The sequence below is a fragment of the Photinus pyralis genome, unplaced genomic scaffold (assembly GCF_008802855.1).
Source record: "Photinus pyralis isolate 1611_PpyrPB1 unplaced genomic scaffold, Ppyr1.3 Ppyr1.4_LG1, whole genome shotgun sequence".
NCBI classification, from domain to species: Eukaryota; Metazoa; Arthropoda; class Insecta; order Coleoptera; family Lampyridae; genus Photinus; species Photinus pyralis.
In genome coordinates, this window is record NW_022170249.1 from 53,710,282 (window position 1) to 53,727,441 (window position 17,160).

The window sequence follows — 17,160 nt, forward strand, 5'->3', positions numbered from 1 at the left end:
TGCAATCCCATTGCGTCCTTATGTCTGATGGTGACGATACTGCAACCCGTATCAACGTAAGCCCTGATGGGATTACCATTTATCTCGGCATCCACAAAATAGCATTCTTGTGTACTCATTGGGCAAATTAGTTTGACGTCTACTGTCGCTTTCGGTCATCTACATTGTTTGGCTTCGTGTCCTAGCAACTTGCAGTTACTACATTCTAATCTCGGCTTTGGACACTTGCTCGAAATGTGGCCCGTTTCATGACAATTGTAACATCGAGTGGTACGAGCACGTTTAGCCATATCTGGTCCATAAGTACTCGATGGTTTCGAGCATTCCTTTGTTCCCAATCGTTTACGGTCAAATCCTACCTTTCCTCTGTTATCAGCTGGTTTCGAGTCGATTTCCAAAGCTTCCGTGGTTAACGTTGGCACCTGCATTAATGGGTTGTTCGCGACTTAATATTTGGTTAACCATTGCTTCCAAATTTCTAATTCGTGCATCTTTAGGATCCTCGTTTCGATTTTTACAATTGCAGTTATGAGTATCGCGTGAGTCATGACACCGATGACGCAGTGACCTTGATCTAACGCGACGCAATTCGGAAATCTCCCGTTTTCTACGCCTACTTCGATCTTCGGATGGTTTTCGATCGCTTCGATGTCGGCTACGCATTTGAATAATATGCGTTTATGTAATGTATCGAAACTATTTGATACCGTAATGCTGGGCGAAGTACAGGCGTTGCCTCGCACGTTTATGGAGATCCGTATTAAGCCACAAAAAAAGCTCGTTTCGTAACGAACGAATGTTAGCGTAAAATTGGTAACGTGTACTTACAAATCGGCAGAATACTCGTCCTTACCAAGGTCCTGGTAAGAATCGCATGATAGGGCACAATCCCTTGGTGCAACCACAGCACTTTACACGTAAAATACTCTTTTCGGATTCTAGGCACAGAGCCGATCCCGCCGCTGCGTTGTAAAACACACGAGTTTCCAATAATAATAATAATAATAATAATAATAATAATGCGAGGAGTGCCACCGCAAGTCGGATACTGCCGATCACCGCGCCGTCCGAGTGCCCGTCGAGATTCCCCGCTCTCCCTAACCGCGCAGCGCTTACATATCTCACCTTTAACTGTGTAAACGTAGGTAGTTCAATATTTTTCCGTACTTTCCATCCCCTGCAACATGGTTTCCTCTGATGTTTCGTGTCCTAATCATTTATCCATAATCTCATCATAAGATTGCCGTAAATAATCCATCTTTAAATGCAGTTGTTCTTCTAATGGAGATGATTAGCGGCGCCTGTTAATACACTGCGACACGCCGCAATCCATGACATTTTGGTCCCGCCATTACGGTCCCGGTCGTTTTGGTCCCGGCCGTTTCGGTCCCGGTCATTTGGGTCCTGGTCGTTTTGGTCCTACAATTTATTCTTTCTGAACGAACTTCTTCAAGGAACTGCTCATAACTTCTGAACTAGCTTAATGTGCCACGGTTGTTATATCTCGACCACGTTATATTATATATATTGCAAATAAGTAATAAAATTAATTTTTAAAACATTTGGTGTTGTTTATTTTAGTTTTTGGTGTCAATATTATTAACATTATTAGAAGTTTTGTATAATCATACCAAAAACGATTATGATTATGTTTTGATTTGTGTGAATAATTGTAATTCATTTTATTGTCTAGTACAGGGCTGTCCAACTTCAAGTGGCCCAAGTTAAGCAAAATACAACTTGGAGAGTCGCATTCTAACATCAGGTATGCAACTTTACCAGTGACATTGTATTTCGTATTTGAGGTAAATGTATACATTTTACCGGCCCGCCTTACGGGCCTTATTTTGGACAGCCCTGGTCTAGCATTTGTCTTCATTATGCATTATTATTCAAAACTCTGCCGAAACATGTACCTAAATATTTTCCTGAGGAGATTTGTCGCCAATTCCTTCTGAAACCATGTTGTGTAAAGTAGTTCTAATTCCATTATCAATTACATGGACGTTTGGTAACTTCAACATCAATCAACTATTGCTCTAGCCCACTGCAAAACTGGTCGCCTGTGAGGAGTATACAAATTATGCTATTATATTTTAATATCTACCTCGCCCTTGTGAACAAAAAGACAAGTTTTGCAGTAGGCGGGGACATGTGACTGTTTTTATATTAGACGACGTACAGGTTCGCACTAAAGAAAAAGCCCTATTTTGTAAAATAATTTACTGATCATAGCGCTTAATTTTGTGAAGTACTCAGTTCTAGAGTCAGAGAAATGCAATTTTTAGGCTGCGTTTTAGGAGAGAACATAATTCATTAATGCCCGTATCAGCAAGACTAAATTGTAGGATCAAAACGACCGGGACCGAAATGACCGATACCGTAACGGCGGAATTATAATGTCGGGACCGAAATGGCGGGACCCAAATGTCCTGCTTCGACACGCGCCACGTTTTTTTAAAGTTTCCATTTTCTGTTGGTGTTTTTGCTGTGTAGTTCGGGGCTTGACCGTTTGCATAGAAATTGCAAGATTACATACGTCATTTTCAGGTGTATTACTCATTATGTTAATAAAAAATTCGGTAATAAATCCTATTAGCCATAGAAATTTTCTAAGGAATTGAAATTGTAAGACTAGTAAATAAAATCGAATTTGTTATAACGTTGATTTTAGATTTTCTGTGGCGATCGATTTCGGCGAATTGCCATCATCAGGCCTAGCGTCAATTGTTTAAAAGGCAGCGTTTTTAGAACTTAACATGAAGTGCGTGTTACTTATGGATATGGAATATATGTATATTGTAAATGAGATACAACAAGTAGCAAGAATGTATTTAAAGGGTGTAGAATTGAATTGAAATACGCTCATTAAAATGCACGGAAATCAAATATGGCGCATTAGAGAGTATCTATTTCAGCTGTAAACGCTGTTGATTATAAATACTTTTTCCTCAATGAAATACATTTTACAAACAAAATTAATGAGAGTTGTCATAAACTGATATTGAATTCGACTTGAATAACGTTTGAATATGAGTTTTGTCTTATTAGTCATGGCTTAACAAGATTTTGGCAATTGGACCAGGTAACAATGGTCATTACTGGACTACCGAATTTGGAAATTTTATCCGGCAAATTAAGTAAGTGTAATAGCAATAGCTAATTGAATGAGTTGTAGGGAATCGCATCCGAACCAGTTGTGAATGGTTTCAACAAAACAAACTAAAATTAATCATATATACGAATCCAAACTGTGTTGAAAGCTACCCGTCTGCTCCATTTCAAAAAGTTTAAGGTTTATTACTTGTCGAAAAAACCACGTAAGCGATTTGATAGATGGCTCCATCTATTGATTTTTGTGGTGTCAATTGTCATTTCTTTTCTCTCGTAAAATGCATCGAAGTGCACGTCGGTTTAAAAAACCAGCTGAAAACGTAAGTCAGAACGCATGGAATTCTAATTGCCATCTTCTGAATATATTGATCTCTGGCGATTGAATTCTTAAATTGTAAATTTGCATTGTATTATTAACGTAACTTGGTCGGTAAATGGTAATTTACCGTAATTCCTACCGATGCAAGATCGACTTGAACGTCCGCTGTGACAGATCTCAAGATTTTATTTTATTTTTCAACCCTGAACTAGTTGACCGTTTATGCGGCGGGTTTGAGAAAACGCAGCGCCTACCGTTATACGCCTAAGAATGTGAAAACCATCTTCCGTCTGGAAAAAAAAAGTTTCCTATAGGGACATTAAACTTGAAATACCCTGTACATGACCACACTAGATTTTGTAATATTCAAATTATTTTCAAATCACATAAGCATTGAACGTTTGTATGTAGGTATTACTGTTACATTTTTAAATTACAAACCTCAATTATTGTATTGCATGTGTAACACCTGTAATTCACATACCTACTACGGCTGATGTTTATTTATTTACGTCTGTGTCACTACGTTATTCCCTATTCGTTCAATAAAACTTTCATAAACTTTGCAGACTACCTCAAATTAAATATTACGTATTTACAGTTAGCGCAGTTGTTGTTCTACTTGGAAAACTTGTGCTTAACGCAATTTATATACTTCGCTGATCATACTTTGTTTTCCACGTTAGGGATAATCGCCCAACCTATATCAGTGAATGAGTACTCTTCTCCTCATCGTCTTCGAAAAAAATTATTTAAGAGAATAGCAGAGAATAAATGTTGGCAATGTGTTATAAAAAAAACAAGATCTTTTATAGCTTAATTTAGTGTCAAGACCGCCGCTAAATTCTCAAAGTGGTAGCAATTAAATAGGACTATTTATTCTGAGTTTTATTGAGATAGATAGCCGCCCTCGAAGATTTCTTGTAATTTTCAGTTCCTTCCCATTACCGAGTTGTAGTGACACGGCGTTGAACTTGGCTCATATTAGCACATGTAACCTTGCTATTAATTAAATTACCATTACTTTCGTATTACAGTTTGTAACTTATTGGAACCCTTGAATACGTTGGCCACTGTAATGCAACCAATACCCGCTGTAAAACCAATTTCCTTCCTTAATCATCTTGATTTATACGCCTATAGGATCTTAGGGTGAACAGAAAATAATCCCCGAAGCGCTTTCGTATTATTTCATTATAGGTTCATTCACACCTTTTCGAGGGATTTTTAACACTAGTGAATCATGTTTACTCACACAAATAGATTTAGGGGCTTACCTGGAGTTACTGGAAGCAACGGAATTATTTGATCGCGATCGTCTACTTTTTAAACTATCTCCTCTATTAACGACCCCTTTTCCAGTGATCGAAAAATGCCTCAGTCTATAGTACTCCTCCTCAACGCCGGTATTGGGCATGGAAGCGACTCTGGATCTTTGCTGTGGTAAGCATAGGTAATTCGGTCGTCCCGATGCTCTTCCTGGAGTTTTCACCGATTGCGATCGGCTATGGTGAGGGCTTCCATACCTAGAACCCACAGAAACTAGTCAGTCTCATTGTTCAACAAACCAGTTAATATAATGTAACTTAATGCGCCTGTAATAGAACGTTACGTAACATTACGTAGCTTAACGTAACATGAAGCAATAACGTAACATAACATAATTTATTGATTTTATTTTGAGCCGTGGGGGGGGGGGTGTTGAACCCATTTTCCACTCTTGAAATTTTTGAAAAATACATTTTTGTCTCACATTTTTTGCTCTTTGTAAGCGAATAACTCTTCCACGATGCACCCAAAAAATATTTACTTTTTTGATTTGTTTGTCTCAGTGGGACCCAAGCCCAAATGAAATATCGGTTCCGGTTCTGTTTATATTTAAGTAAAAATATTTATAACGGTTCCGGTTCGTTTCGGTTCTAAAAAGAAATAAACCTTTAAAGCGGAGCTAAAAAAGCGACAGAGCACCTCGGTTTGATCCCACGGGGTCATTAGATTTGGCCTATTATCATTAGGCTTGTTACATTTGGCATATAGGTCAACTATGCAAAGTTGGAACCGAATCGGTCCAAGCGTTTGGCAGTTATCGTGTTCACGAACGAACAGACGAACACCATCGACTCCCCTATAAAGCTTACATCGCTTTGCTCTAACGGTTCGGTTCTGCACATTTTTTTCGGTCCATAACGGTTATTTTCAGTTCTAGTCTTTTAGGAAATATGACATTAAAAAAATTCATTATAACAACGTGATTTGTTAATAAGTTAATTAAGAGCAGATTCTACTGGTGGGAATCAACATGCTGAGGTGTATAGGAAGTATAGGAACGAGTATCGAAATTAATCGTGAACACGAAAAAAGAGGCTTTTAACAGTTTTATTTTTACTTCCAAGAATAAATGTAAGGCTGGATGGAAGGTAGTACATCAGGAAGCTAATAAGAATAAAAATACTCTAAATATTCCTTTGACACATAATGAATTAAATATACATTTTGTGTCCATTGGCAATCAAATCGCTCAATCGCTGCTAGATTCCACTGGCAATATCAACACTTATTTGAAAAACACACTGTCTCCTGAAACTTCCTTCTTTCTAGCACCCGTCACATATAACGAAGTGATCGATACAGTTAAAAAGCTATCTCAATCAAGCAGCTGTGATTACTACGACCTAAACAGTAAAATTCTAAAAAATTGTATCGATATAATATGTAAATATTTCACCGACTTAGTTAATGACTGCTTTCTTGAAGGTACATTTCCGCTGTGCTTTAAAACAAGTAGGGTTGTTCCTCTGTTTAAAAAAGGTGACAAAAATTGCTTAGGTAACTATCGCCCGATTTCTATTGTGCCTGTTCTCGGAAAAGTAATAGAAATATTGATAAAAAATAGACTTATCGATTTTCTTACTTCAACACGAATCCTTAGGGATTGTCAATACGGATTTCGAGCTAACCACTCAACAACTAAAGCAGTTTCTCAACTTATTGATCTCATTGTTGATGCTCTGGAAGATCGTTGTAACGCTACTGCCCTTCTGTATGATCTGACAAAAGCTTTTGACTGCGTGGTACCCTGAATACTACTGCAGAAGTTGCATTATTACGGAATACGTGGAAAACCACTAGATCTTTTTCAGTCTTATTTAACCGACCGCATGCAGTGCGTTTCTGTTAATAACAAAAATTCCGATCTAGAAGCGGTAACCCTTGGCGTCCCACAAGGCTCCGTATTGGGTCCAATTTTATTTCTCCTCTATGTCAATGATTTACCAAACTCAATTAGTGCAGGTAAATGTGTGCAATTTGCAGATGATACCACTGTGTTTTGTAAGGCCAAAGATACGCTTACACAAAATGAATGTATCGCCATTGCTGATAGACAAATAAACGACTGGCTTCAATGCAATAAATTAAAACATAACGTCAGCAAAACTCAAAAAATTAATTTTACCGCCACCAGATCTATTTGTACCAGAAACTTGGTCAAATTGCTAGGTATTACATTAGACAATGAACTCAATTGGGAGACTCACGTGGATAGATTATGCACGACATTATCTTCCAACATTTATTTGTTATTAAAATTACGACAATGTGTAAATGTTCATGTACTCATATCAAGCTACTACGCTTTCATACACTCCAGAATTAGCTACGGGATAACGGGGCAGATCTCCTCATTCTGAAAGAGTCTTTAGAATTCAAAAAAAAGCTGTGCGGATTATTGCCAGTATTGGAAATAGAGATCATTGCAGAGATGTGTTTAAACATTTTAAAATAATGTCATTACCATGCATATATATTTATAACACATTAGTTGATATCCATAAATTAACAATCTCTAAAGGAGAAGTATCAGATAGGAGCATCCACAATTACAACACTCCCCGTGCGGTTAGGCACCCATCGGGCGCGTCCCCAGGTGGCGGATAGGGGAACGCCCACGCAAGCCCTGAATGATCGTAAGGTGACAAGTGTCTCTGTGTGGGTAGTAGCGATTATAAGTTGCTCGTCGGGGCTGAAACCCAGACTGGCAGCAACGAAGGTCGCTACCGCGGACCAACCTCCCAAGTCAAGGTGTTAGCTACAGTGCTGAGGACTGCGTGACACTGGGGTGCAGTGTCGATAACGGTGCCCCTCGGATACCGGGCGACCTCCGAGTGGTATTGTAGCCAAGCCCTGCGCAAGCGGCTCTGCGCAGGTGATACCGCTCTTCCGCATTACTCGTGGGAACAATATGGATACAAGTAAACATAATTTTCCTTTACAGGGCTCCTCGTCAGGGGGGACCAATGAACCAGGGCCACAACAGGGGTCCTGTGTAGGGGCAGGCTCCTCGAAAGAGGGGACAGCCCCAAAGCAGGGCTCCACCCAAGGACCTGGACCAGCTCCGTCCCGTAAGAAGAACAGGACGGGGGCGCAAAAGGCGTTGGCCAGGAAGCGGCGGCTCGAGGGTAAAACCTCGGGTCAGGTGCTAAAATCGAAGGTTGCGACTGGGTCGGTGGCTCAGGAAGGCGAACCGACGTCTGGGACCAAGCGTCTCAGATCGGAGGGTAGCACTCCAGGGTCTGGCTCGGTGCAACCTCAAAAGAAGTCCAAAGGTCCTGGGGCACCCACGGGTGCACCGCGGACCTATGGGCAAGTCGCTGCGGCGGGCCTCAAGGTGGCTATCCTACCGGTGTCGTACCCGGAGGTGAACCTCACTGAGGCTCAGTCGAGGTGCATTATGGCTGCACTAAATGTGGCTGTAGACGAGTTGGAGGTCGGGCCTTTTCCGAGGCTGGCCGGGTTCCGCTGGAACTCGCATGGGGTCGTTGTGGCTGAGTGCGAGGACCAGTGGACTCTGGACTGGCTGGAGAGGACCGTCTCTCTAATCAAGCCTTGGGAAGGTGCGTCTCTGAAAGTACAGAGGCACGTCCCAAAGGTGGTAAAGGTGATGGTAGTGTTGCACGGGCTCCCGGATGACACGGCCATCATTTTAAAGCGCCTCCATAGGCAAAATCCTGGGCTCAGGACGAACTTATGGAGGACGTTCTTTCGCAGGGAGGAGCCTGGTAGGGTGCTTCTCGCATTTGGTGTGGATGAGGCATCCTACAGGGCACTCCAGCGGCAGAACCTTAAGGCGCACGCGGGGGTCTCCCACGTCACTTTCGTGACGAAGGCGAGTGCTCCGGCTGCGCAAGCAAAGGGAGAGGGCTCCGCCGGAGCAGCGGGACCCAGTTCCGCTGCAATGGAGGGGGTCCAACCCTTAGGTGGAGACCTCGAGGCGTTGGAATTAGAATTGGCGCCCTCGCAGGTCGAACAAGATGTCGACGAGCTGTTGGCTCGTGTGGCGGTCCTTGGCTCCGAGATGGGGTCAGAGCCGTCGGCATCTTTAGAGGAGGAGGGAGCCTAAGTACATCGGTGATGGACAAGGTAACCTTCTTACAGAGCAATTTGCAACACAGTAAGGGGGCGACCTGCTTAATAGGCCGCCAACTTTCTGTAAGGCAGACAGGCGTTTGCCTCATACAAGAACCTTGGGTTTACAAGGGACGAGTAAGAGGCTTAAGTCAGGTTGAGGGCTCACTTTATTATAAGAGGGACAGTCAACTGAGTACCAGGACTTGCATATATGTCGACAGACGCATCGAGTCTTATTTAATGGCTGATTTCTGTTTTAGGGATCTAGTGGCTCTAAGACTTCAGCTGAAAGATGGAAAGGGACGGAGCAGGCAATTAGTAGTCTGCTCAGCGTATCTACCATATGACTCGGAAGAAGCTCCACCTCCCAGGGAGCTAGCTGAGTTGATAGAGCACTGTCGGAGTGAAAGGCTCCCTCTTGTGGTTGGCTGTGATGCAAATGCACATCACGTTGTGTGGGGCAGCACGGACACGAACTCGAGGGGCGAACACGTTCTGGAGTACTTGCAGACAACTGATTTGAATGTTTTAAATCAGGGAGCAACCCCCACCTTCGTTACGTCGCGGAGGCAGGAGGTCATTGATCTAACGTTGGGCTCTTTCTCTATAGCTCACATGATCTCAAACTGGAGAGTGTCTGATGAACCGTCTCTTTCGGATCACAGGCACATTCTTTTCCAACTAAACCTGTCATTCAATGGTGGGCCCTGTAGGTTTCGGAGTCCCCGAACCACCAACTGGGACTGCTATGTTGAAAAACTGACAGAACGGTTGGATAAACCACCTTTGCTCTGCCGGAAAGCAGGGCAGGTGGAAGAGGCGGCGGCAATGATAAGCGACGCTATAACAGCGTCGTTTGAAGACAGCTGCAAGCTGCGAACTGTTCGGGGAATGAAGAGAACACCTTGGTGGAACTCGGACCTTGAAAAAGTTCGTAAAGAGGTTCGAAGGCTCTTTAACAGGGCCATGCGTACTAAGTTACCTGCGGACTGGGAGGATCACAAACTCGCACAGCGCAGATATAAAGACCACATTCGACGGTCTAAACGGGGATCGTGGAGGACTTTCTGTGGCAACATGGAAGGGCTTCCCGAAGTTCAAAAACTTCGTAAGGTCCTTTTGAAAGATCCAGGGCAAAAAGTGGGGACGCTGAGGCTTCCATGCGGCAGATTTACATCTAACGCGGGTGAGGCCCTCACATGTCTCCTGGAAACACACTTTCCAGGCTCTGGAGACTATGTAACTTCGGAACCGCCAGAAGGTGCTACCCGGGTCGGTGCAAGGCCGATCGACTGGAGAGTAGCTGCCGGGGTTGTTACCAAGGGATCCCTGAGATGGGCTATCAATACGTTTAGCCCATTTAAGAGCGCAGGACCTGATGGGATATTTCCGGCTCTTTTGCAAAAGGGCCTGGAACCATTACTTCTGCACTTGTTGCACCTCTTTAGGGCCTCTGTGGCTTTGGGGTACATCCCCATAAGCTGGAGAAGGGTCAGAGTTGTGTATTTACCTAAGCCGGGTCGTACTAAGTACGACACAGCAAAGGATTATAGGCCCATCAGTCTATCATCGTTTCTTTTAAAAGCGGTAGAAAAACTGGTGGATGCATACATAAGAAACGGGGCGCTGGTCCTTAGACCACTACACCCGTTTCAACACGCTTACAGAGCTGGCATGTCCACGGAGACGGCTCTTCACAGTCTCGTGTGTAGACTGGAGAGGGGAATGTCTGCTGGAGGGGTAGCTCTGGGAGCCTTTTTGGACATCGAAGGTGCGTTTAACACCACGTTCGATTCCATTAGTGAGGCTGCTGAAAGCTTTGGCATTGACGGGTCAATCGTAAGATGGATCCGGGCCATGCTTGGAGGCAGGGTCATCATAACCTCAATCGGAACTACGGAGATGAGCTCATCGGTCACTAGAGGATGTCCGCAGGGTGGAGTACTGTCTCCACTACTGTGGTGCCTGGTGATAGACGGGCTCCTTCGTACACTAAACGAGGATGGAGCGTATACACAGGGATACGCAGACGACCTCGCAATTGTCATTGTGGGGAAGTTTCCGAGCACCGTAAAAGAGCTCATGCAGAGGACTCTTGGACAGGTGGATAGATGGTGCAGTAGCCACGGTCTCTCTGTCAACCCGGAAAAGACCGAAATTGTTCCATTTACGAGGAGACGGAATGTGGACCTTGACGGTCTCATCCTTCGAGGACGCCAATTGTGTCTGACCAGGTCAGTTAAATTTTTGGGGGTCACTATAGACTCCCGTCTGTCCTGGAAAGGGCACATTGAGCGAATTAGCAAGAAGGCCACTGCATGTCTATGGGCATGCAGGAGAGCTTTCGGCTGCACATGGGGATTAAATCCTCGACTAGTATATTGGCTTTATACTTCGGTGATAAGGCCGATAATATTGTACGGCGCACTTGTATGGTGGCCTGCAACGCGCAGGGTAACATACAAGAAGCAGCTGAGTAAGGTACAGCGACTCGCTTGTTTGGGAATCACTGGAGTCATGAAAACCACGCCAACGTTGGCTGTGGAGGCTCTTCTGGGACTTGAACCTCTACACTTATCGGTAGAGGCCGAGGCCCGGAGGGCTTCCATAAGACTAAATGATTGGGGTGAGTGGAAGGATAGGGGCAGTCTCGGACACGGGCGGATCTGGGAGGAAACTCTAAGGTCCGACCCCTTCCTCGCAAGAAGGGACGTGATTCGAGCTACCCTACTTGAACCGAAGAGGTATAAAGTCATTCTCCCGAACAGGGAGCAGTGGCTGAACCCAGATCGTCCGTTCCTGAGGGGCTCGTGTGGTTTACCGATGGGTCCCTAACGGAAAAGGGAACGGGCATGGGTATACACGGTGACCGGCCGAGAGTAGGCATCAGCCTCTCCCTTGGCCAGCACAGTACTGTGTTTCAGGCAGAGGTGCTAGCCATCACGACCTGTGCGCAAGAAAACCTCCGTAGAGGTTATCGTAACCAGTATATATACATATGTAGTGATAGTCAGGCGGCGTTAAAGGCTCTGTCAGCTGACAGGGTCCGCTCGAATACGATGCTTGACTGTAGGCGAACCCTAGATAGATTAGGTGAGTCTAATAGGGTAAGCTTGATATGGGTGCCGGGGCACTCTGGAATAGGGGGCAACGAAAGGGCGGACGAGTTGGCTCGCGAAGGCAGTAGTGGGGTCCTTGTCGGGCCTGAGCCCACCCTTGGAATTGCTCCCTCAGTTGTCAGGGTCAGGATTAAGAACTGGGCGACCAGTCAATTCCAGGCTCAATGGCAACAGGCAGCTGGACTCAGACAGTCCAAGACCTTTTTAACAGGGCCTCTTGGCAAATCTGAGTCTTCTAAGCTTCTAAACCTAAACAGAAGTCAGGTTAGGAAGATCGTCGGTGTCTTCACGGGACACTGGATGGTCAACTATCACCTGCACAATATTGGGCTTGTGGAAGACCCTGCGTGCAGGTTTTGTGGTTAGAGGAAACTACCGAGCATGTAGTCTGTTACTGTGACGCTCTGATCAGGGACAGACATAAACTCCTCGGTGACAGTTACTTGGAACCGAGGGAGGTGAGGAAACTAAGGCTAAACAGGGTCTTATCCTTCATTGAAGGGAACGGGCTCTAAGCTTTGGTTGTTTAGAGAGGGGGTTAGCACAATGGGCCTTTGATGAGCCTAAGTGCTGCCTGTAAAGGCTCCCCTGATAGAATAGAATAGAATTACAACACTCGCCATTGTCAATTGTTATTGCCCCCAAAATTTAAGCTATGTGTGTCCGACAGAAACTCACTGAATGTAAAACTCTACAACAAATTGGATAGTCCATTAAAACTAATGTCATTGCCTAAATTTAAAATTAATGTTAAAAAACTCTTGTTGAAAAATTGTTTTTACAGTATCGCAGAATATTTGAATACTCCTTAATGCACGCGAATCTAGTCTTGTAGTTCCTAACATACTGTGATATTTTTAATGTCTGAAATATTTATATATACCTATACTCGTTTATATCTGACATAGCATTTTGACGTGACAAAAAATGTAAATTGAATAGGTCCAATAAACATTATTATTATTATGGTCGTTGTTTCTTGTGAGAACTCAGGTCTAGCCTGGTTAACTAATCGCACGGATTAAAATCAAGTAACGATTAGTGTCTGTGTCTGTGTTATTATTATTATTATTATTATTATTATTAATTAATAGGTGGGAAAAAGAAGTAAAAAGTCATGAATACCAAATCGTGACGTATCGTCAGTGTAACGCCAAAGGGAATAAAGGAGGAAGAGGGAAATATGTATTTACACTTAATTTATTATTAATAAAAAACAGAAACAAGTATAAATTGTGAACAACTCTTGTGCCGATAAAGCGCATTTTTTAAATCGAAATAGCTTTTGTTTTGACATCACCAATGGATATATTTCTTGCAGATCTCTCAACCTTTGTGAGTACCCTCTTCCGACAATCCGTTCTTGAGGTATAAGGGAATATACCCGATCACGATAAGAGGTCGAGGAGGAGGGCTAGAATGAGAGATAAAATTAATGTTTACACCCCCCCCCTCCCCCCGGCCTCGTCGCTCACTGATCTCGAAATTTTTTTTAATTCTTGAAAAATGCGCTAAAAATACACACAAACATGTAAAAAATTATGTTTGGAGTATTGTTTTTATTTTTGTTTTCTAAAACGTCTCCCCTCTATTTTGGCCAATTACGGCCACCCCCACTTGTTCTGCCTTCAATTTTGGCACTTTATTAAAAATTTATAATCCACCGACGGCAACCGTAGAATAATATTTTATCAATTTTCAAGACGTGTTTGCTGGCGTGTCCTTCCAATGCCGGCAACCTTGTACCAGGGTCTGACGTTTGTCGGATTTGACGTTTTAAGAGGCATGTTTAACTGCCTCTAACGCGAAAGTGAACGACAAATGACAAGTGCTTGTGACAGGTGACGCAAGCAGGGACGCCGAAACAAAATCTGCTAGGGGGGGGGGGGCCTTACATTTTTCAAGTAGAAATTAGAATCCTTACTTGAAAAATATTGCCTAATCATTTTTAAATTCGTAAATCACTAGGGTTAGGGGAATGCAGCTAACTCATATATCCAATAATAGCCATTGGTGAAATAGTGTAATACATATTACACATTATTATTATAAGTATAAGTAAAAAGTAACTAGCAAAACAGTAATAGTACATTATATATCAAGGTAGAGAAGTCCACTATTATTGCCTGAGCACCAAGATTACATCTCGAGGCGCTTGCGCCGAGGGGTGTAAGGTGCGAAGGCAATAATAGACTTCTCTACCGTGGTATATATACTATTTTTTTCACTACTAGCACTGGAAATCCTCTAAATTAACATATTATATTGATAAGAGAGTTAACGGTTGGACAGAATTGTTTGTTTCTTAATTTAACATGTCAATCAAGTACCTGGAAGTACAAGTCAAACAGGCCGTATTTTGTTCTGTCATTGAGATTTTTCAAAGAGTAATTTCGTTCGAATTTTTTCAAAATGTGATAATTTTAGGTATGTAATTTCTCTGGAAATGGCGGATGGTGGCAATTATTCATTTTAGAGAACTTGCCTAAACGTTTATTGAGCGAAATTTCGGGTTGTGTTTTCTAAAAGTGACAGCGTGACAGTTCTCATTATTGACTACTAGTTAATAATAAAAAATTATTAACCACTTTGAACAAATGCCGAGAAAGCCTACTTTACAAGTGGAAAAAAGGTTAATAATCATGTCATCAGACGCTAGTAGTGAAAAAAACAATTTACTGTGTATCAAATAGAAATCTTAGATTTCTTTTCTCTGAGCCAAAGATATCTCACTTTTTCAATAATTGTCTTTTTATTCTCTTTTACATATTTTCTGTGTACGCTTATAAGGAACAAGGGCTTTTCCCATGGTTGATCTAAGCCACGTTTTAATCCTTCTAAGAGTACTGAAAGAACTGAAGTTGCCTGCAATTTGTTCACAACTGGTTCCAATAACGCAGAATATTTAGCAATAATAGTAAGACAAACAATAAATTGGGGAGATGATAAAGAATTTAATATTTGCTGAGCTTTAAATTTTGTTTGTCCATTGAAACCCTCATCTGTTAATAAGTTTTCCAAAGAAGAAATAATTGAAAGGAAGTTTTCAAGGAAAAGCCTAATAGATTTGTATTTAGCAGTCATCTGGTCTCACACAATAAAGGCACATTTTGAACCAGCTTTCGTCTTTTTGGACTCTATCTAAAAAATTTGATTGCCTCCTTAATAATACTAAACTAACCCATCAAAACCTAAACCTATAAGCTTACTTAAATCTAAATTAAATTTCTGCAAAGTATCCAAAATTGAAGTAGAAATACTTATAGCCACAATCATCTCGTTTTGAATAAACCCCTAATACCACACATGTCCATTATTTTTTTGCTAATCAGCCTCTATTTGTAAATAAACTTTTACTGTCCAAAAAAATGTTTTTTCTCCAACCACCTGAATAAGACGCTATTTTGTGACAGTATTCGGTACGTAAAACTGACGTTTTGCGGATTAATCGCTTTCACCATGGCAACTGTACAAAAAGTGGATACTTTTGGTCCTAGTACCAAAAAGAAATTGACCTTGAAAGTTGGCCAATTAAAAAATTACAATCACGGAGATAGGTATGTCACATTGACATCGTTTTACATTGCAGGTTGTAAGATATTTCTATACATACAAATCAAGTATTTTTGCATATTCAATGCAAATAATGATGTTACCTATACGTATTGTACATGTATTGAAAATGATTTACGCTCCCTATTTTTATTTAAACCATGTGTAACGTAATTTACATATTCGATGAACGTAATTTTAATACGTATACAACCCGCCGTCGCGCGTAACGCCATCTACTTCAAACCCATTGCACTATTATCTGTCATTTTGAATTCAAAATTTGAAAAAGTTAATTGCAATTAATTTTAATTAAAAAACTGTATGGTAAGTTTTTTATTTCAATACAAAATATAACAATATTAATTGTGTATATAATAGAAATGACTGAAACTGATAGCGACATGGATTGCACTCCGCCAGAGATTTTAGAAACGGCAGAACATGCTACCTCAAGATTTGCTCCCTACAAAGTCCGAGAGGTGAGAAGTAAGCAGTAAGAACGAATAGGTTATAAGTTAACCTAAAAACTAGAGTGGCATGACACGTGACGACAAGAAAGCAGAAGTTTTTATACTAGTAGTGAAACTGTGACTGAATCTAAATTCGAATATAATTTGAAGTAAAGGGGGTTGGAGAAAAAATTTTATGTTTTATTCGTACAAAAAATGCGTTTTCGGGATTCGGTCGCGTCGTCCAGCAACTATCTTCCTCGTCCCGAAAACTGACATTTTTTGTACTAATGAAACAAATAACTATTATGGTTTCAGGTATACGCTTATTAAATTAGAACTACGGAATTCAACTATATCTACTGTTTACCCCCATTATGTTGAAAACAAAAGCGAGATCAAATGAATTGTATTCCCAGTTTAAGCCAAATATCTCAAAAACTGCAGGAGAAGTAATTAAAAAAATCGCTAACAAAGCGTTTGCAGATCTACATGTGTACATCATATTTAGGAACACTCTGTATGTTTTACATTACCACTACAAAATTATAAGTTAATTATCATATATAATTAGAATGAATATTTTAATAGAGTACGTAAAAAATTAAAAACTGTCAGAGCAGTGATCGTTAAATAAACGCTAAATTAAGCTTTCAGAAGCTGAATTTTTCACATCGGTATTTTCCAGCTAAAAGAGAGATTCTGTAATAAAGAATTAATTTCCAATTTCCTGCACAGTGCGCAATTTTAAATAAACTAAATTGTTTATGTTAAATTTATGGGTGTGTTCAATTCAAAAATTTGATCAATTACCTTTAAAGAATGCTTCAAAGGCGCGCCCTTTCAAATTACCTCGTCTTTTTTAAAAAAATCAACTCATTTAAATTCTGTAATTGAAAAAGTCAACATTTCACCGCAAACGTGTTATGCGAAAGAAAAGTTGTTTATAAACCTGTCGCAAACATACAAAATCGTTTTCGGTAAAACTAAAGTCCCACAAACATTCAATAGAGAAAATAATGTTGGGATTATTCCGGTTGGAAACGTCTCAATTTTATGTTTAACATGTTTTGATGAGGGATCTGCTAATTTAATATTCCCTTTCCAGGTTTTCCATAATTTGTTATTAAAATTATTCGAAACACCTTTTGAAATATGAATGTGTGCATTCGCGTGCTTTAAATAAGAGTTGTATATA

The 17,160-nt window shown here is 41.3% G+C and overlaps 1 protein-coding gene across 1 annotated transcript in view; it reads right to left on the bottom strand.

The window, feature by feature from the left end:
- Positions 1–17,160, bottom strand: part of LOC116162927 — a 318,902-nt gene that overhangs the window by 531 nt on the left and 301,211 nt on the right. The window contains exons 3-5 of the mRNA XM_031476698.1: positions 4,711–4,959; positions 519–714; positions 360–422 (exon numbers count right to left, since the gene is read on the bottom strand). Coding sequence (XP_031332558.1) covers positions 360–422; positions 519–714; positions 4,711–4,959 — 508 coding nt within the window. The remainder of the gene's footprint in view (positions 1–359; positions 423–518; positions 715–4,710; positions 4,960–17,160) is intronic.